Raw genomic sequence first — 21406 nt, 5'->3', positions numbered from 1 at the left:
CGATAATGCCGTATCTGGCATTAAGCGTTTTCGCGACAGCTCCTCTTCTCGCAAAGCCACACGCTGTGGCCAATAGACTGTGCAAAGCCCCGAGCCCGAGCTCGCCTCACTCCCGCTCAAGACCGGGCTCTCCTCGAGCACTGGATCGCAGCAGACATTCAACCAGCCTGGGCCGCACCCCAGTTCTCACAGCAGCAAGTCTCTCTCGCTTCCCGTCGCGGCTCAGCCTTTTCATCGCGGCTTTTCCGGCCTCAGCACAGTTTGAGGCTACCTCCTCTAGCAGCGCAGACCACTGGTCATAAATCAATACATTCCTCACTGAAGACGCTAATGCAGGTTTCGCGGCTAAAGTTATTAAACGACGTCATGATGTAATTCTGTCGGATGATGATGCCATTTAACCATGAAGCCAAGGCATTTTTCCAAGGCAAGCCATCCACACCGAAATGTCTGAAGACATTACATTTTCCCTACCGTGCATGTTTAAACCTCACTGAGATGATAGAGACATAAGTTGAATGCAATAATTCTGGCAGGACCTATTTATTAAGGTAAGTTTATTTATATGGCACATTTCGTACACAATGGTAATTTCTCCACTGCCGCAACAGTGTCTGCTCCCGCAGGAGCCTCTGTCCATATTGCTCCACTGCCACAGCAGTGTCTGCTCCCGCAGGAGCCTCTATCTATAATTCTCCACTGCCGCAGCAGCGTGTGCTCCCGCAGGAGACTCTTCTATATTTATCTACTGCCGCAGCAGCGTGTGCTCCCGCAGGAGCCTATCTATATTTATCCACCGCTGCAGCAGCGTCTGCTCCCGCAGTAACCTCTATCTACTGTATATTTATCCACCGCCACAGCAGCATCTGCTCCCGCAGGAACCTGTCTATATTCTCCACCACCGCAGCAGCGTCTGCTCCCGCAGGACCCTCTATCCATATTTCTCCACCGCCGCAGCGTGTCTGCTCCCGCAGGAGCCTCTATCTATATTTCTCCACCGCCGCAGCAGTGTCTGCTCCCACAGGAGCCTCTATCTATATTTCTTCACTGCCGCAGCCCGCAGGAGCCTCTATGTATATTTATCAGCTGCAGTGGCATCTGTATCTCTTTTCTGTATTTTCCCTACTGCCGTAGCAGTTCTTGCTCCCACAGGAGCTTTAAATAAAAAAAAAAAAAAATCATACTGTTCCATAGAACAAACTTAACGTAACGCATCGCTAACAATCTAACATACATGCTAATCATATCAAAAGCCTTCAAGGGCCCAAACGATCCCGACAATAGTTTCTACACGTCACTGTACAACCTACTCCTCGTTTTGCTAAACATCTAATTCAAATATACACCATCTTTAATATTGGACAATTCTTTACAACAGGCATGTAAAGCAATCATAAGTCATGACCTCAAATGTTGCTATACGTTTCAGCTATTCTACAAAATAATCTGTTCAGATTTCCCCTATAGGTGGCGAAAAAAAATAAAAAATAAAAAACAAAAGCTGCTCATGAACCCCTTTGAAGCCCCGCCTTCTCTTTTTCTCGTTAGCCCACTGGAGTGGTTAATCTGAAAATTCTTAACCAAGAATTTGAAAACTCTTAATCAATCCGACAGCTCCATATCATTTGCCGTTTAAAAGCACAATCACCTCGATGGCTCTTGATGAATTCTCTCTCACAAACGTAGAACAATGATCACGCAATCAATATGGAGAGAGAGAGAAAAATAATAATAATAAATAAATAAATAAATAATAATTCTCAAGCTCTCGGCTGGGAAGGATGACATCACCTCTGCTTTAAGCTATGCCCATGCATCAAGATTCATGGCACTTATTTTGAGGTACACTGACAGGACAGGGAATTCCATTTCGTCGTACGCTTAACTTCGAATGCAAGCCGATCAAAGATTTTCTGACATTATCAGAAGCAGCATATTGAATTTGCTAAACCACTACGCAAGTAACCCTCATAGCATCCCCTTTAGACAACTCAAATTGCTCTGAGTATTGAACTCTCCGCCAGGTGCTGCAAAGCGCTCCCAGTAAAAAAATAAATAAATAAATAAATAAATAAATAAATATATATATATATATATATAATCCTAATAATAAAACAAAATAAATACATTCTCCAACTACCGACAAGGCTCACCCATCCAATGCAGTGTCTATTGAATTCCCGCCAGATTGCCTCCCAGTCGAGCAAACCTTGCCTTTTCCGACAAACTACCGGAGCAGTTACCCGTCTGATGCCGCGAGTATTTAAATCCCGTCAGATTGAGTGGATGTTTCCCTCCAACTAACGGGCGTTGCTTACACGTCTGTGCGCAAAAATTGAACTCTCGCCAAAGGCTGCAAGAGCTTTGGTCAAGCATCCTTGGACTTCACGTCCGACTACAGGTGTACCCATTCAGTGCCGCAAACATTGATCTCCCACCGAATGCCAGCGAGAGCCTTCCGGCTAGACAACCTTACCTTTTTGATTTACGGCTAGCATAGGCTTACCCGTTCGATGCCACGCTCCCATCGTATGTTGGCGAGAACCTCCCAGCTAAACAAACTAACTTACTCCTTACGGTCATTGATGCCGGCGAGAGCCTCCCGGCTAGACAACATTACATCTTCTATTTTATGGCCAGCAAGGCTTACTCGTCCGATGCAATGTGCTCCCATCGTACGTCGGCGAGAGCCCACCAGCTACATCCTTAACTTCCTCTTTACAGTCATTGAGACTTACCTATCTGGTGCCGCGAGTATAGAGCTCCCACCAGATGCGGGCAAGACTTTCTACTCTACAGCCAGCAAGGCTACCCGTTCGATGCGTGTGCTCCCTTCGGACGTCAACAAGAGTCTCCAGGCTAGGTTAACCTTACCTTTTCTTCCTACGGCCGGCGAGACTTACCCATTCGATGCGCGTGCTCCCATCGAATGCCGGCAAGAGCCTCCGGGCCACACAACTTACCTTTCCATCTATGCCCGGAGAGGTTTACCCATTCGATGGCACGAGTAAGAAGCTCCCATAGGATGTCGGCGAGAACCTCCCGGCTAGACAAACTTACCTTTTCCATTCTTCGGCCAGCGAGGCTTACCCATTCGATGCGTGTGCTCCCATCGGATGCCGGCGAGAGTCTCCTGGTCAGACTACCTTTCCTTTCTCCTTACAGCCGCAAGCTGTAATTTCCACCATGCACTATCCAGATCCCGCGGGAGGCCGGCGAAAACCTCCTTTTCCATTTCTACGGTCGTTGAGGCTTTCCTGTCCAATGCGTGTGCTCCCGTCAGACGTCGGTGAGAGTTCTCCCGATCGGGTTCCATATTTGCTGGCCGCAAGCAAGTCTCATCCATCTGATGTCGTGAGTATCGACCTCCCGTCGGATGTCGGAAGAGTCTCCTTGTCGGTGAGCCCAAAAACCTTTTTATCTGCCAAACCGAGAGGTCTTAATCTCCAGTCAGAGGCTTCATGGGCCCTCTCGGTCAGCCATTTGCCCTTCGGCCTCTGAATAGCAGGAGCTTATCAGCCAGTAGGGCCCGTACGCCAACACCGTGACCTATTCCAGTCGAGGCAACTCGGGCCCTCCCGGTCGAGCTATACAACCACACCGCTGCTCCTCATCGGCCGGTAGGACTCACCGTTCCAACGCTCTGAGCCCCCGTTGAGCATCTGCTCGAGCCCTACCGACCGGGCGCCTCTAACCACATAGTCCAGTACCTGCAGCCGGAAGGGGCCTACCTTCCCAACGCTTAAGTCGCTCCCATTGTAGTACGTAGGCTCTTCCGGCCCGCCAACAAGATGACTTCTCAGAAAATAAAATCAGCCCCCTCCAGTACTCAATGCTACTATATATTTATATATGACTAAATATATAATCAAGTGAAACATTATGAAGTTTCAATAACAATATACAATACTATACCATTCAAAAGCATGATGTAAATAATATAAATGTAACAAATAAATAACTGTAGGCTAACAAATGTAAAAACAATGCTGTTCTTTCAATTTATTCCCCCTAAAAAACCTAAAAAATATTCTCAGCTCTTTTCAACATTAATAATAATAATGATAATAATAACAACAATAAATGTTTTTTTTGTAGAAAATAAGATTGTTAAAAGGATTTCTGAAGGATTGTGTGACTGGAGTAATGATGCAAAACTATTTGTTTAAAAGTCAGCTTTGATTGTTCCTGATAAACTGTTTAGCTGCTCCCCCAAGTGGATATTAAAGTATGTTGTGGGATAATTAAATATATTCTAAATAAACTACAAAAATAAAATTATATAGATTTATTTTGTTCTCACATTCTTTCTTGTAACTCCTTCCTCTCAGTGGCACAGATGACTGAAAGGCTCATTATGCAGCTCAATATGCAGGCCTTTGTCTTCTCAGGTGTAAATCACAATGATATTCATGATGGTTGACGCCTACTCGCATATGACTTTTACCAACAAAAAGTGTCTTAGAAAATTTAAATCAATATATTGTTTTCTGTGAGTGAGTAAACAAAATGATTTTCACATTATTTAGAAAGAAAAATTATAGTCTACAAGCTCCAGTTCTCAAAAATCCCGGGAACCAGTGTTCTTTATGTGTTTTATGGCCTTATTCAAGTGATTTAACATTTTTAGTTTTTCACTAACCACGCATAACATTTTTTTTCTCAAAAATACAATCATGTACATGCATGCATTTCCCATATTATTATAGCCCAGTTTGTGCTGATTACAGTGAGATTAGACTTTACCCATTTAGATATTTATAAGAAACTGAAAAAAGCACAAATGTCAGGGCATGACAAAACTTCTTCAGGCCCCAAAAATACCCTTAGACTCCAGAGGGTTAATCTGGCGGCTGTCCTCTTGTCCATTTGCTTTTTGGGGGGTACTCTAGGTTCAGGCCATTCCCGAGCTCGGAGCCCTTCCCCGGACAGCACACCAAATACGCATACCATACCTCAGCTAATTATATGTAAGCGTGATCTCGTGAAATGATGTTCTCGTTAACAATGTTCGGGAGGAGCGCGTCAGATACTTAGCCTAATCAACACAGGTGGACCACAATCTAGTAATCAATCCCACAGTATAAATATTGCTGACTTACCTCTATCCATTGACGGTTAATCAGCATCCCTCCTCCACCCCATCTCCTCACTTCGAGTTCACTTTATATTTAGACGGGGAAGGGGGGGTACTATAGGTTCGGGAAATTCCCGAGCTCGGAGCCCTTCCCCGGACAGCAGGCCAAATACGCATACCATACCTCAGCTAATTATATGTAAGCGTGAACTCGTGAAATAAAAGAAGTGGTCATAGTTAAAGGGTTTCTTTTAACAGCACAAACCAGCACAAATCTAGCACAAACGAATGACACCGGTTTGGAGAGATTTGGACGCCATGGGGTTGAGAGTGACGTCACTGCCCAGAATTGTTTTTGTTATTTCTTAGAAGAAGAAATATATTTGACGTTCATTTCAACAGCACAAACCAGCACAAATCAAGCACAAACGAATGACACTTGTTTTATGCGATTTAGATGAACTGGGGTGGAGAGTGATGTCACAGCCTCCGAAAATATTTTGGATGTATCTACGGAAGGAAAATACAGTGTTTATTTTAACGGCACCAACGGGCACAAATCGAGCACAAACGAACTGCGCTGGTTTGGAGCGATTTGGACGACATAGGGTGGAGAGTGACATCACACAGAATTTTTTTTTTTTATATCTCAAACACCAAACCAGCACAAACGTTCGTTTCTGCGGCACAAATCAGCACAAACGTAGCACAAACGAATGGCATAATTTTGGTGATTATTTCTTTTTTATGGGGTGCCAACTTCACGGAGGTGTGTCAGCCTCATTAAAAAAAGTTAACAGCTTAAGTCATTTGTGGATTAATGCTTGTTGGAGACGAGAACCGTTTCAGACGATTCAGTTCGATTTGGTGAACAGGTTCAAGAAGATCCGGTTACGTCGAGGGATTCGTTCGCGAACCAGATATCATTTAACTGTTGTGTTTTGAACTCGCTCACAACAGACACGGAAGAGAAGACAATGCTGAATAAAGTCGTAGTTTTTGCTATTTTTGCACCAAAATGTATTTTCAATGCTTCAAAAAATTCTAACTGACCCTCTGATGTCACATGGACTACTTTGAAGATGTTTTTATTACCTTTCTGGACATGGACAGTATACTGTGCACACAGTTTCAATGGAGAGATTGAGAGCTCTCGGACTAAATCTAAAATATCTTAAACTGTGTTCCGAAGTTGAACGGAGGTCTTAAGGGTTTGGAACGACATAAAGAGAGTTTGTCACGGCATGGTAGGACACGCAGAGGAAAGAACAGGGTCTGGGAGAAGTTGGGAGGGGTCAGAAAAGGACAGGAGAGAGCACATGGCACCAAACAAACACAACACTCACAGAAGACAGTGACAGAAAGACAGAAGACTGTGACAGAGTAATGACATATTTTTTCATTTTTAACCCTTTAAGCTTGTTCAACTCCCTCGGGAGGCGAACACGCTCGAGCAAACACTGGCAAAAAAATTGAGTACAGACCTCTGCTCTAGTAGTTCCGTAAATGCAACAGGAAGCGCATCATTCTCTCTCGTAAGTCAAACACATATGTGCTTCGTACACAAGGTCTCTTGAAGACAAAAAAAGAGGATGATGTGTTCTACAGGTGCCCTTTTGTATCCACAGTCGTTCATTTGCTTACGTCATAGGATTCTGCCTGCCTATGTCAAGTTCATTGTTGTTATTTAATTTATACTTCAGACACTGGTCACGCTGACCGCGTTCCCATTCTAGTTTTTAGTAGGAGATTCTAGTTACATTTTTTATCAATTGATTTCTTAAATTAACCTTTGACTATGTTTTGGCCCGCCATCTAGTGGCAAATCTTTTTTCTGGCCTTATACCAAACTCACTTGCTGACCCCTGTCCTACATCAAAGATATGTGAACTCGGTGTGAAAAGAGCCACAGAAATCATAATGATCCAAAGAGCACATCATAGTCTTCTTACAACAGCTCATATTAACACGCATTCAAATTACTACACATTCAAAGAAGATTTGATAAGAAGAGAAGATGCATGACATTGATGATCAAAGAACAAGACGTAAAAGAACACAACAAACATTAATCAATATAAAGTCATACCTTTAGCAGAGAGAAACAAAAGTGGATTTTTCTCATATCAGGTCCAAGGTTTAATGTTACTTCACTGTCAGGGTCCTCAAGGTACACATCTATCTGCTCTTCCAACCTGCAAAACAGAAATAATACTCATGTCTTCCACAATAAAACAACTGCATCAACAAACTAGGAATTCTGGCACCAACAGTGAAGTTGGGGAAAATGTTTACTTTATGGAAATGCTACAGTTAACCTCACATGATATTCATCTTGACAAATACTGTAATCATGGCAAGATGTGAGCAATTTCTCTGTGGGCATTCAAGGACAGTGTGAATCATTCATCAGGGATTACAACTATTACAGCAATCCCTGACAGGGATTAAGGGATTACAACAATCCCTTACAGAAAAACCACATGAATTTGTGCATTCACATTAAAATCACATGTGAAATAAATGAAACACATGTTTAAAATGGTTTTGGAACATTTTCATGGTGTAAATTTCATTTATCGTGCTTTACATATTTCGCATGTGATTTTAAGATGTGACTTTACGTTAAGTTGCTGAAAAACGTAATGCTGGCTATGATGAAAAACGTTTCAGAACATAAAGCGTATCACAGTTTGCTGCTTTAGGACTGTGTAACTGCAGACCGGTCAGAGTTTCCACTATCGAGCTTAAACGGGGCGTGCTAGTGCCTGCCAGGCCCAGTCGCGTTTCCACTGTCACTTCCAGGGCTTGATCGTGCCTCACCGGGGCTTCCTCGGGACCAACAGCCAGGGTTTTTTGGCCCGACGAAAACCTTGGGCCAAAGCGGGCCAGCTGGGGCTAGATGAGGAGTTATGAACAAAGGCGGAGTTTCTCCGCGTCTAGAGAGCTCAGTGCTGCAGATCATTTCAGAGAGATAACAGCTTTAACACCGGTATTAAAAACTTTTTAAAATAAGTTGAGCTCAAAACTCACTCTTAGTTAGCAAGTGTTTGAAATAACTTGATCCGATGTGGATTATAATCACTAAACAAGGCAGAAATATTTATAAGCGATGTACAAGACTATGCACGCTAAACAGTAACGTTACCATAGTAAACATGGTAAATATGACCGCTTGGATAAATCAGACGTCAGCTACTTTTTCTCTATCACAATTGTGTATTTATTAAGTAACATTTTATCTGTCGTCTCATTTCAAGAGTTTAGCTCCACGTTGCATATCATCAAAATATAATAATGATTTTTGTTCGGGAGCTTTTATAAAAATAGAGAGTCTGCGCTGCGGATGATTTCAGAAAGATAACAGCTATAACACCAGCATTAAACACTTTTTTTTTTAATAAGTCAAGCTCAAAACTCACTTTCAGTCAGCAGCGAGTGTTTGCAATAACTTGATCCAATGTGGATTATAATCACCATACAATGCATACATATTTATAAACGATGCAAAAGACTATGCACGCTGGGCATTAACATTACCATAGTAAACATGGTAAATATGACCGCTTGAAGAAATCAGACGTCAGCTTATTCTCTATCACAATCGTGTATTTATTTAGTAACTTATATTATCTGTCACAAGCCTCGTCTCGAGAGTTTAGCTCACGTTGCCTATCATAAAAAAATATAATAATGTTTTTGTTAGGGAGCTTTTATAAAAATAGAGATATTATCATTCATTCTAAATGTGACGGCTACTGTGGCTACAAATAAACAGAAACAGACTCGACTGAATAAGCAGGCTATTTTCATAAGCGTTAAAAACATTGATGCTTTTGAATTTAAATATTTAACAAAGCATGCAAACAAATGGCTGCTCTTATCATGTTCGTTTTGTGATCGCGCATGTTCCAGTGACTTATTTCTTAGTTTTCTGATAACTTCTCTTTGTTGGTGAAATGATGAGGTTGCATGACATTGTTCTGAGAGGCGTGTAAAGGGCGTGTTTTAGTGACGCGCAGTGGAGCTTCAGCCTCCACTGTGGAAACCGTGCGCTATTCTGGCCTCGTAGCTACTGGCCCGAGGGTATGAGCCCCGCCCGGCCCACTTTAAGCCCTGGCTCGCACTGGCCCGCACTGGCCCGACAGTGGCAATCCGGCTATTATGACCCTTGTACACTGCTGAAAGCACATACAATGTGCACATGAACAACAGAACTGGACCATGGAGCAATGGAAGAAGGCTGCTTGGTCTGAGGAATCATGTTTTCTTTTAGATCAGGTGGATGACCAGGTGCATGTGCGTGGAAAAGATGGCAGCAGAAAACACTATGGAAAAAAGGTAGGCCGTTAAAGCAGGTGTTATGCATTAGGGCAATGTTCTGCTGGGAAATTTTGGGTCCTGACTTTCATGTGAATGTTACTTTGACACACACAACCTATGTAAAATTGCCGCAGACACTTCATGGAAATGGTGGGAATTTCTATTATTGAAATCAGTAAAAGGATTGTTAAGTTGCATTAATTATATCGACTGGAACCAGGAACACGTCCCATAACACCCAATATACTTGTTACATTGTAAAAAGAATGGCATTTATGCTAATATTAATACGTCTCATTCTTATTTCAAAGTCACCGTAGCCACACAGATCCAATCTGTATCCAGACCAGATGGTGGATCAGCACCTAAAGACAACCTCTACAGCCCTAAATGTCAGCGGAGACCATAAAAACTAGATGAGCCCCAGAGACGGATCCCCTGTAAAGTTCTCTGCTCAATCTGACTTGTGCTGCAGCCTGGAATTAAACCACACCATGCTGGTTTGATTTGGCCCGAGGGGGAAAGGTTTTTTTCTCGAATTCTGTAAACCCGAATAATTATGGTTCCTTGACACTGTTGCCATTTTTTGCTTAGTTGGGGACACCTAAATTCTAGCTATATTGTCGACTTGATTGCACAGACACTATTTGAACTGAACTGAAATGGAAGATGACAGCACTGAATCAATAATGAACGGACTTTAAATAAAAAAATTAGTGTTTACCACTATCGTCTTGCATTATCAGCACACAATTTTCCTGTTTAACACAAGTTGCTTTGACACAATCTGTACTGTATAAAAGTGCTATATAAATAAAGGTGATGGCAGTTGCCTTTTTCAGCATGATAATCCACCCTGCCACACTGCAAAAAAAGTTCAGGAATGGTTTGAGGAACATGACAAGGAGTTGTTCAATTTGTTGCCTCAATTCGATTAAATCTATGGAATGTGCTGAACCAACAAATCCGATCTATGGAGGCCCCACCTCACAACAAAGGTTTAACTGCCAGAGTCTTATTACCAGATGGCACAGGACACTTTTAGAGGCCTTGTTGAGTCCAAGCCTTAACACAATTTATTTTCATTTGTATTTATTTGTAAAGCAGAATAAAAGTAAAAAAAAACAAAAAAAACAAAACAATGGTTGACCAGTGTGCTGAACAATATAATTTAAAAGAAAACAAAATTCATAAAAATAATATGACAAGACAGACCAACAAATAATACATTTGAATAAGCCCATTTTGGCTCATACACTATAAGCCTTCTCTAAGAAGTAGGGCTTTAGTCTTGCTTTAAAAAGTGATTCAGTTGCAGTTGTTCTAATAGCGATTGGAAGACCATTCCACAGTTTAGGGCCGGCTATGGCAAAAGCCTGGTCACCTTTTTTCTTCAACCTAGCTCTAGGGACAAATAAGAGATTCTGATTTGATGACCTTAGATATCTAGCTGGGGTGTGTAAACTCAAAGGGTCAGAAAGATACTAAGGTGCTAGTTTTTTATTTAAAATTTAAAACTACATTTTAAACGGACTGGCAACCAGTGCAAAGAGAGTATGACAGGGGTATGCAGGTATTTGCAAGTGCCGGTCAAAAGTCTAACAGCTGCATTTTGTACTGTTTGTAGCCAATTCACATGTGATTGGCTAATACCAATATACAGTACATTGAATTGCAGTAGTTTAGTTGAGATGAGATAAAAGCATCTCCAACCCAGCACAAGTTAAAAAAATATTCACCTTAGTGAAGGGGTCTAAGCGGAAAGAAACTTGATTTAACTACTGCGTTTACTTGCTTATCAAAAGCCAAAGCAGAATGAAACACAATGCCTAAATTTTGGTGTTTGGGCTTGATATATGCGGCCAGATAAGGAAAGATAAGAAGAAGATAAGGAAAGCCAAAGGCCCAGATGGTGTCTCTCCAGCCTGCCTCAAAACCTGTGCTATCATGCATCTTCACATTGATTTTCAACTGATCTTTGGAACTGTGTGTAGTCCTCTCCTGCTTCAAATGTTCCACCATCATCCCTGTACCCAATAAACCAAAAATCACAGTTGCTTTAACATCTATGGTCATGAAGCCATTTGAGAGACTGGTGTTGACCTACTTGAAAGACATTACTGGACCCTTGCTGGAACCCCTGCAGTTTTCTTACCAAGCAAACAGGTTTGTGGATGATGCAGTCAAAAAGGAACTGCACTACATCCTCCAACATCTGGACAAAGCAGGGACTTATGCAAGGATCTTGTTTAAGGACTTTAGCTCCGCTTTCAACACCATTATCCCTACACTCCTCCAGTCCAAACTAACCCAGCTCTATCTGTCAGTGGATAACCAGCTTCCTGACAGACACGCAGCAGCTAGTGAGGCTGGGAAAACGTACTCGGTTATGAACGTAACATCGGTTCCCTGAGATATGGAATGAGTACTACGTATGGGGAAAAGCTCCTTTTTTTCCTCGATACCGAATCCTTTTTTTCAATAATGCAGTTCAACTGCCATTGGTTTAATCTGTAAACTTTCTTAAAACAATGACAGTGCTTTGTAGCTGTACGAGCCTGTGGTGATGCAGCGCGCCAAAACCCGCCAAAATGGGAGGGGTGAATGGCTATATAAGCAAGCAATCGCCAGATGAAATCAGGTCATACGACTGAAGTGACAACACTGAAGCTGCAGCCTCGTAGCATGGCATATAACGCAGTACTCGTTCCGTATCTCAGGGAACCGAGGTTACGTTCATAACCGAGGCTACGTTTGTAACCGAGTACATTCCCTTGCGATACTTCATTCATACTGTGTATGGGGAAGAAATTCAACCGCGCAGTGCCACGGTAGGGAACGACAAGACTTATCTTGGACACATTGGGGTCCAGGGGACAAGTGAGAGGGCCGGAGCCATCGAACCCTTTACGCTACCCTGCTAAGAGGGAGCTAGCTCCCTGGAGGTGGCATGATGATGGAGTCTGATAGAGGCCGTTGTTGTCATACCGAAAGGACCCGAGCATGCAAGAGTGGTCCAGGTTATAGAATCTGTCAAAAGGGGACGGCGAGGAACAGCCGGCTGCCTTACAGATGTTTTTGATAGAGACATCACTAGACCAGGCCCAAGAAGAGGCCATCCCTCTAGTGGAGTGGGCTCTTACTCATATGGGGCACTCAAGGCCCACAGAAGAGTAACACCTCGACTATCCAATGCGAGGGACAGGAACCCTAACGTCTTGGCGGTTTAGCGCGCTTAGCGGGGCGAGCTTGCTGATGCTGCTCCTTAGGGGGTGCCGCCTGTGAGGTAGAAGGTGCAGGCTTGCTCTGATGCTGAGTCGGCACAGTCCTGGGGAGACTTGAGAGAGAGGCGGAGCTGGAGCGTTTGGGCAGGACGTGTCGCATGGCCTGGGACGATTTCTGTGCTGCAGTGAAATGCTTGCTGAATCGCTCTACAGCTGGCCCAAAGAGGCTGGATGGAGAGACTGGGGCATCGAGAAAGGCCACCTTGTCACTCTCTTTGATCTCAGTCAAGTTGAGCCAGAGGTGGCGCTCAAGCACAGGCAGGTTGGCCATTGTATGTCCGATGGATTGGGCCATGGCTTTCGTGGCATGCAGGGCCAAATCAGTAGCGCTGCGGAGGTCAAGAAAGGTGGGTGTGTCAAAGCTAGAATCATCCAGGGAATGGAGAAGCTTTGTGCCTGGAACACTTGAAGAATGGCCATGGTGTGCAAAGCTGAAGCAACTTGGCCCACAGAATTATAGGATCTGCCAGCCATGGCAGAGGTAGTCCTGCAGGGCTTAGAAGGAAGGGCTCTCTTGCTTTTCCACCCCGCAGCCACGGGGGGTGGGGGGGTGTAGACGTGAGCAGCCACGGCCTCGTCCAGAGGCAGCATTTGATCATAGCCCTTCTCCTGATAGCCATCCACTGAAGTGAGAGCTGCAGAGGAGGTAGTTCATAAGCGGGCCAAGAAGGGGGCGCGCCACGACTTAGTCAGCTCGTCGGATAGTTCCACTCCCTGACTGCGGGTGTCGCTGTTGGACAGTGTTTTCTCTACTTCCTGTTGGCCTTCTATAGCTAATCGTAGCTCCGTGTAGCTGTTTTTATTATTTATTTATTTTTTCTAGAATTTTTATCTTACTATCACTCTGTTTTTTAAAGTGATAAAATATAATTTAATTCACACCATATTTCTGATATTATCGATCAATCTTATCAGATTAATTTTGATCGTTCACTTTTATTTCATATTCGTGAGTGCAGTACACCTGCAAAGCGTTCGCACTCGTTAGCTTGTCATTAGCGTTTTCATTCGAACCTACCGCTGTTTTCTTTTCTCCTCTCCTCTCCTCTCTCTCGCTCCAGTTTTTCACAAGTTCATCAAACAACCGCAGTAAGAATATTTCATCAAGCACGGTGAGTAATGGCATCTCCTGCTATTGTTATTTGCACCTCTTGCCACATGTACAGTTTATCTATCTCTGTCGCAGATGAGGGATTCACATGTGATAAATGCAGGGAAATAGTTAGGCTGACAGAGAAGATTTCAGAATTAGAGACACGCATCCACTCTTCTCTCTAGAAATATGGCAAATAGTCTTAGTGTTTATACTTGACTAACTGGGGCCCAGGTCAGGAAGCAGACAGACTGGCTAAACCGACCTTCTGCTAGCTGCCTCACGTCACAGAGGTCAGCTAGTTCTCAGCACATAGAGACTCTTTCACCTAGATATCACACTATAGAGACTGGATCTATTCCCTGAACTAGAAAATGCAAAAAAACATCCAAACCAAGTTAAGATTAACAATTTAATTGAGGTTCAACAAATAAAAAACAGATGCAATATGGATAAACAAATGATAAAACTTGGCTTATTGAATATCAGATCCCTTTCTACGAAAACACTTTTTGTAAATAATATGATCACTGATCATAATATAGATGTGCTCTGTTTGACAGAAACCTGGCTAAAACCTGATGATTACATTATTTTAAATGAGTCCACCCCCCAAGATTACTGTTATAAACATGAGCCGCGTCTAAAAGGCAAAGGGGGAGGTGTTGCTTCAATTTATAACAACGTTTTCAGGCTTTCTCAGAGGGCAGGCTTCAAGTATAACTCATTTGAAGTAATGGTGCTTCATATAACATTATCCAGAGAAACAAATGTTAATGATAAATCCCCTGTTATGTTTGTACTGGCTACTTTATACAGGCCACCAGGGCACCATACAGACTTTATTAAAGAGTTTGCTGATTTTACATCCGAGTTAGTTCTGGCTGCAGATAAAGTTTTAATAGTTGGTGATTTTAATATCCATGTTGATAATGAAAAAGATGCATTGGGATCATCATTTATAGACATTCCGAACTCTATTGGGGTTAGAAAACACGTTTCAGGACCTACTCATTGTCGAAATCATACTCTAGATTTAATACTGTCACATGGAATTGATGTTGATAGTGTTGAAATTATGCAGCCAAGTGATGATATCTCAGATCATTATGTAGTTTTGTGCAAACTTCATATAGCCAAAATTGTAAATTCTACTTCTTGTTACAAGTATGGAAGCCACAAAAGACTGCTTTTTAAGTTATCTTCCTGATGTATCCAAATTCCTTAGCATATCCAAAACCTCAGAACAACTTGATGATGTAACAGAAACTATGGACTCTCTCTTTTCTAGCACTTTAAATACAGTTGCTCCTTTACGCTTAAGGAAGGTTAAGGAAAACAGTTTGACACCATGGTATAATGAGCATACTCGCACCCTAAAGAGAGCAGCCCGAAAAATGGAGCGGCTAGATCCGATTACTTTTCTTCTCTTTTAGAAGAAAACAAACATAACCCCAGGTATTTATTCAATACAGTGGCTAAATTAACAAAACATAAAGCCTCAACAAGTGTTGACATTTCCCAACACCACAGCAGTAATGACTTTATGAACTACTTTACTTCTAAAATCGATACTATTAGAGATAAAATTGCAACCATTCAGCCGTCAGCTACAGTATCACATCAGACAGTGCACTATAGACCCCCTGAGGAACAGTTCAACTCATTCTCTACTATAGGAGAGGAAGAATTGTATAAACTTGTTAAATCATCTAAACCAACAACATGTATGTTAGACCCTATACCATCTAAGCTCCTAAAAGAGGTGCTTCCAGAAGTCATAGATCCTCTTCTGACTATTATTAATTCCTCATTGTCATTAGGATATGTCCCCAAAACCTTCAAACTGGCTGTTATTAAGCCTCTCATCAAAAAAACACAACTTGACCCCAAAGAACTAGTTAATTATAGACCAATCTCGAATCTCCCTTTTCTGTCCAAGATACTAGAAAAGGTGATATCCTCACAATTATATTCCTTCTTAGAGAAAAATGGTATATGTGAGGATTTCCAGTCAGGATTTAGACCGTATCATAGTACTGAGACTGCTCTCCTTAGAGTTACAAATGATCTGCTCTTATCATCTGATCGTGGGTGTATCTCTCTATTAGTTTTATTGGATCTTAGTGCTGTGTTTGACACAATTGACCACAGCATTCTTTTGCATAGACTTGAACACTTTGTTGGCATCAGTGGAAGTGCATTAGCATGGTTTAAATCGTACTTATATGACCGCCATCAGTTCGTAGCAGTGAATGAAGATGTATCATATCGATCACAAGTGCAGTATGGAGTACCTCAAGGCTCAGTTCTAGGGCCGCTACTCTTCACGCTTTATATGTTACCCTTGGGAGATATCATCAGAAAACATGGTGTTAGCTTTCACTGTTATGCTGATGATACTCAGCTCTATATTTCTTCGCGGCCCGGTGAAACACACCAATTTGAAAAACTAATGGAATGCATAGTCGATATAAAAAAATGGATGATGAGTAATTTCTTAATGCTAAATTCTAAAAAAACAGAGGTGTTAATTATAGGACCTAAAAACTCCGCTTGTAATAACCTAGAACACTGTCTGAGAATTGATGGTTGCTCTGTAAATTCTTCGTCATCAGTTAGGAACCTAGGTGTGCTATTTGATCTCAATCTTTCCTTAGAAATCCACGTTTCTAGCATTTGTAAAACTGCAATTATTCCATCTCAAAAATATATCTAAATTACGGCCTATGCTCTCAATGTCAAATGCAGAAATGTTAATCCATGCATTTATGACCTCAAGGTTAGATTATTGTAATGCTTTATTGGGTGGTTGTTCTGCACGCTTAGTAAACAAAGAACAGGTAGTCCAAAATGCAGCAGCAAGAGTTCTTACTAGAACCAGGAAGTATGACCATATTAGCCCAGTCCTGTCAACGCTGCATTGGCTCCCTATCAAACATTGTATAGATTTTAAAATATTGCTTATTACTTATAAAGCCCTGAATGGTTTAGCACCTCAGTATTTGAATGAGCTCCTTTTACATTATAATCCTCTATGGCCGCTACGTTCTCAAAACTCAGGCAATTTGATAATACCTAGAATATCAAAATCAACTGCGGGCGGCAGATCCTTTTCCTATTTGGCGCCTAAACTCTGGAATAACCTACCTAACATTGTTCGGGAGGCAGACACACTCTTGCAGTTTAAATCTAGATTAAAGACCCATCTCTTTAACCTGGCATACACATAATTTACTAATATGCTTTTAATATCCAAATCCGTTAAAGGATTTTTAGGCTGCATTAATTAGGTAAACCGGAACCGGAAACACTTCCCATAACACCCTATGTACTTGCTACATCATTAGAAGAATGGCATCTGCGCTAATATTTGTCTGTTTCTCTCTTGTGCCGAGGTCACCGTGGCCACCAGATCCAGTCTGTGTCCAGATCAGAGGGTCACTGCAGTCACCCGGATCCAGTACGTATCCAGACCAGATGGTGGATCAGCACCTAGAAAGGACCTCTATTGCCCTGAAAGACAGCGGAGACCAGGACAAATAGGGCCCCAGATACAGATCCCCTGTAAAGACCTTGTCTCAGAGGACCACCAGGACAAGACCACAGGAAACAGATGATTCTTCTGCACAATCTGACTTTGCTGCAGCCTGGAATTGAACTACTGGTTTCGTCTGGTCAGAGGAGAACTGGCCCCCCAACTGAGCCTGGTTTCTCCCAAGGTTTTTTCTCCATTCTGTCACCGATGAAGTTTCGGTTCCTTGCCGCTGCATTATTGACACACTGTTTTCCTAATGAATGTTGTTCAGTTGCTTTGACGCAATGTATTTTGTTTAAAGCACTATATAAATAAAGGTGACTCAATCTGATTCCCCCATTGACTCAGAAAGTGCAGAGCTCAATCCATGCAATAAAGACTGAATGACTGAAATCAATGGATTTCCCAGCTGTGCATACTGCAGTTTGTTTGGTGGTCTACTCTGTCTTTTTGAACGTTTTGGACCCATGGCTCCTGAATTATTTTCCACAGTTGGAATGTCTATGAATTGTCTGGATGTGGGCAAATCAAAATGAGAAGTTGTGTTCTCTACTTGTGCATCAGGTTCAATTTCATTCACCACTTCAAATGATTCAGGTAGCTCACTTGATTCATTACATTCTTTTTCTGAAGTTACTTTCACAAATCTGTCTTCACTATCACTTTCAGGTTGAACCCCAGAGGTGCACGGTTCTACGTGATCCATCACAGGTGAGTTTCTCTCTACTCTATCACTGAATAATTTTGATCAACAGGTGAATCATCTCTTAATGGATCCGGAACGACAGATGGTGAGCTCTCTGACTCTACTCGAGGTAGGTTCCTTGTAACCAATGAACTCTCTGAGTGATGAATTGGTCTTGTTTCAGAAACAACTCTAGTAGTGAACTCCAAGGACTCTTGAGGTATATCAAGGTAAACTGATTCACTCTCAGATTCAGAATGACTATACACAGTCTCTGTTTCGGGAATGTCCTTAACTCTGAACTGGGCTCTTGTCCTAGGCCTACGATATTCTTTTCGCTAAACAGATTCTTCAGCTGCAGTGCTGGGCAAGAACCCACAGGGAAGAAGTAAATCACAATGCAAAGTACGCACTGGACTTTCCTTTCCTTCTGGGTGAACTGTATACACAGGAATACCACTGCTTTTCGTCAACACAACATAAACATCAGGTTCCCATTTGTCCGCTATTTTGTGTTTCCCTCTTAGCCGTACATTCCTTACTAGGACTCGATCACCTACATCCAGAGTGGAAGCACTACATTCCGATCAAATCTCCTTTTGTTTCTCTCCGCTACCTTCATGGCATTGCGAGTTGTGAGCTGGTAACTCTCCTCCAACCGATCCTTCAGAGTTTTGACATACTGTGAATGAGATTGGAAGGAGTCATTGACGGAAAGTCCAAAAGCAAGATCCACGGGCAATCGAGGCTGGCGTCCGAACATCATTTCGTAAGGTGAGTACCCCGTAACATCGTTTTTTGTGCAGTTGTATGCATGCACAAGCGGTTTAACAAATTCCTTCCAGTGGGCCTTCTTGTCATTCTCCAGGGTTCCCAACATTTGCAGCAAGGTCCTGTTAAACCGCTCCACTGGGTTTCCCCTCGGATGATAGGGAGTCGTCCTCACCTTACGGATACATGCGACTTTGCACAGTTCCTGAATGGTTCTGGACTCAAAATCTGGGCCCTGATCACTATGTAATTTTTCAGGAAAGCCATAGTGCAGTAAGAAATGATCCCAGAGACATCTGGCCACGGTCCGAGCCTTCTGATCTTTCGTAGGTATCGCAATGGCATACTTTGTAAAATGGTCTGTAATGACCAATATATCCTTTGCGTTGCTACTGTCTGGCTCTACCGACAAGAAATCCATACAGACCAGCTCCATGGGCCTGCTGGTCTGTATGTTGTTGTTGGCGGCTGTACTGCGTTTGAGCTCCGTCACTATATTCTTTTCATTGACTATTTTTAACTCAAAAATCAATTTTATACATCATCGTTTCCGTTTATATAACGTGTGAATATATCCTCTATTGTATTCTGCAACAAAAACAATCAGAGCGCCTCGCTATCACTAGTTTTATTTTGATCTCCCGGGTCCGCTATTAGCTTTTAGCCCGTTAGCATCAGCAAGCGTGGTTGCAGCTAACTGCGCTTAGATTGCTAATAATCTATTCAAACACATTACCACTGCTGTACTCACTGTTACGTGCATTAATGGCGGATGAATGTCTCCACTCTGTGCAGCTCGAGCTCGAGGCCGTGGGAAAGCAGATTCGCGACCTGGAGGTGAGGCAGTCCCAGCTTAGAGAGCGGAGAGCCGCGCTGTAATCATCCCGGGCTGACGCTCACAAGTCCGGGGTAAGTATACCGCATCCACAGCGGGTACACTGGGTGCATCCACAGCGGAGGACGCGAGCCGGGTACCGGGCGACGACTTCTTCCCTTCCTGCCTTTGACATCTCCATCCGGAACCGCTTCGTTCCCTCCGCGAGACAGGACGCGACGCTGTGATCATCGGAGACTCCATCGTCCGACACATAAGTGCTACGTTAGCCGAAGGTAAAGTGCACACTCATTGTTTGCCTGGTGCTCGTGTTCTCGATGTTTCTGTGCAGATACCCGCGATCCTGAAGGCCGAGGAGAGCCCCAGAGCGGTCGTGCTTCACTCCGGAGTTAACGACACCACGCTGCGGCAGACGGAGACGCTGAAGAGGGACTTCAGCAGCCTGATCGAGACGGTTCGCACCGGGCCCACTCATCGTTTTAATCATACACTAGATCTAATTATATCGCATGAAATCGATCTTACTGCTATAGATGTTGTACCCCAAAGTGATGATATTACAGACCAATTCCTTGTATCATGCATGCTGCGTATAACTGATATTAACTATATGTCTCAGCGTTACCGTCTGGGCAGAACTATTGTTCCAGCCACCAAAGAAAGATTCGCAAATAACCTGCCTGATCTATCTCAACTGCTATTTGTACCCAAAAATACACATGAATTAGACGAAATTACTGACAACATGGGCACTATTTTCTCTAATACATTAGAAGCTGTTGCCCCCATCAAATTGAAAAAGGTTAGAGAAAAACGTACTGTGCCATGGTATAACAGTAATACTCACTCTCTCAAGAAAGTAACTCGTAGTCTTGAACGCAAATGGAGAAAAACTAACTTGGAAGTTTTTAGAATTGCATGGAAAAATAGTATGTGCAGCTATAGACAGGCTCTAAAAACTGCTAGGGCAGAGCATATCCACAAACTCATTGAAAATAACCAAAACAATCCAAGGTTTTTATTTAGCACAGTGGCTAAATTAACAAATTACCAGACGCCACCTTATTATTATTATTATTATTATTATACCTTTATTTAACCAGGAGGTCCCATTGAGATTCAGAATCTCTTTTACAAGAGAGACCTGGCCACCTGATTCAAATATTCCACCAACGTTAAATAGTAATGACTTTATGAATTTCTTCACTGATAAAATAGATAACATTAGAAATACAATAGCGAATGTAGATTCTACAGCGTCTAACACTTCAGTTTCATCCATCGCACCCAAAAATAAACTGCAGTGCTTTACAAATATAGGACAGGAAGAGCTAAATAAACTTATCACTGTATCTAAACCAACAACATGTTTATTAGATCCTGTACCCACTAAATTACTAAAAGAGCTGTTACCTGTAGCCGAAGAACCGCTTCTCAATATCATTAACTCATCGTTATCTTTAGGTCACGTCCCAAAACCATTCAAGCTGGAGGTTATCAAGCCTCTTATTAAGAAACCAAAACTAGATCCTAGTGTACTGGCAAATTATAGGCCTATTTCAAATCTTCCATTTATGTCTAAAATTTTAGAAAAAGTTCAGATCAAGGCTGCATCTCATTTCTAGTCTTACTTGATCTTAGTGCTGCGTTCGACACCATAGATCATGACATACTCATAGATTGATTACAAAACTATACAGGTATTCAAGGGCAGGCTCTAAGATGGTTTAGATCCTACCTGTCCGATCGCTACCATTTTGTTTACTTAAATGGGGTGTCATCTCATTTATCATCAGTAAA

General features: G+C 42.4%; 1 protein-coding gene across 1 annotated transcript in view; it reads right to left on the bottom strand.

Annotated features, from left to right (window-relative positions):
- kif6 (kinesin family member 6) overlaps window positions 1-21406 on the bottom strand; it is a 306561-nt gene that overhangs the window by 158916 nt on the left and 126239 nt on the right. Inside the window, exon 11 of the mRNA XM_059519411.1 lies at window positions 7167-7272. Within this exon, the coding sequence (XP_059375394.1) occupies window positions 7167-7272 (106 nt within the window). The remainder of the gene's footprint in view (window positions 1-7166; window positions 7273-21406) is intronic.

This window comes from Carassius carassius, chromosome 31, assembly GCF_963082965.1.
Source record: "Carassius carassius chromosome 31, fCarCar2.1, whole genome shotgun sequence".
NCBI lineage: Eukaryota > Metazoa > Chordata > Actinopteri > Cypriniformes > Cyprinidae > Carassius > Carassius carassius.
This window is presented reverse-complemented; position numbering and strand designations above follow the sequence as displayed.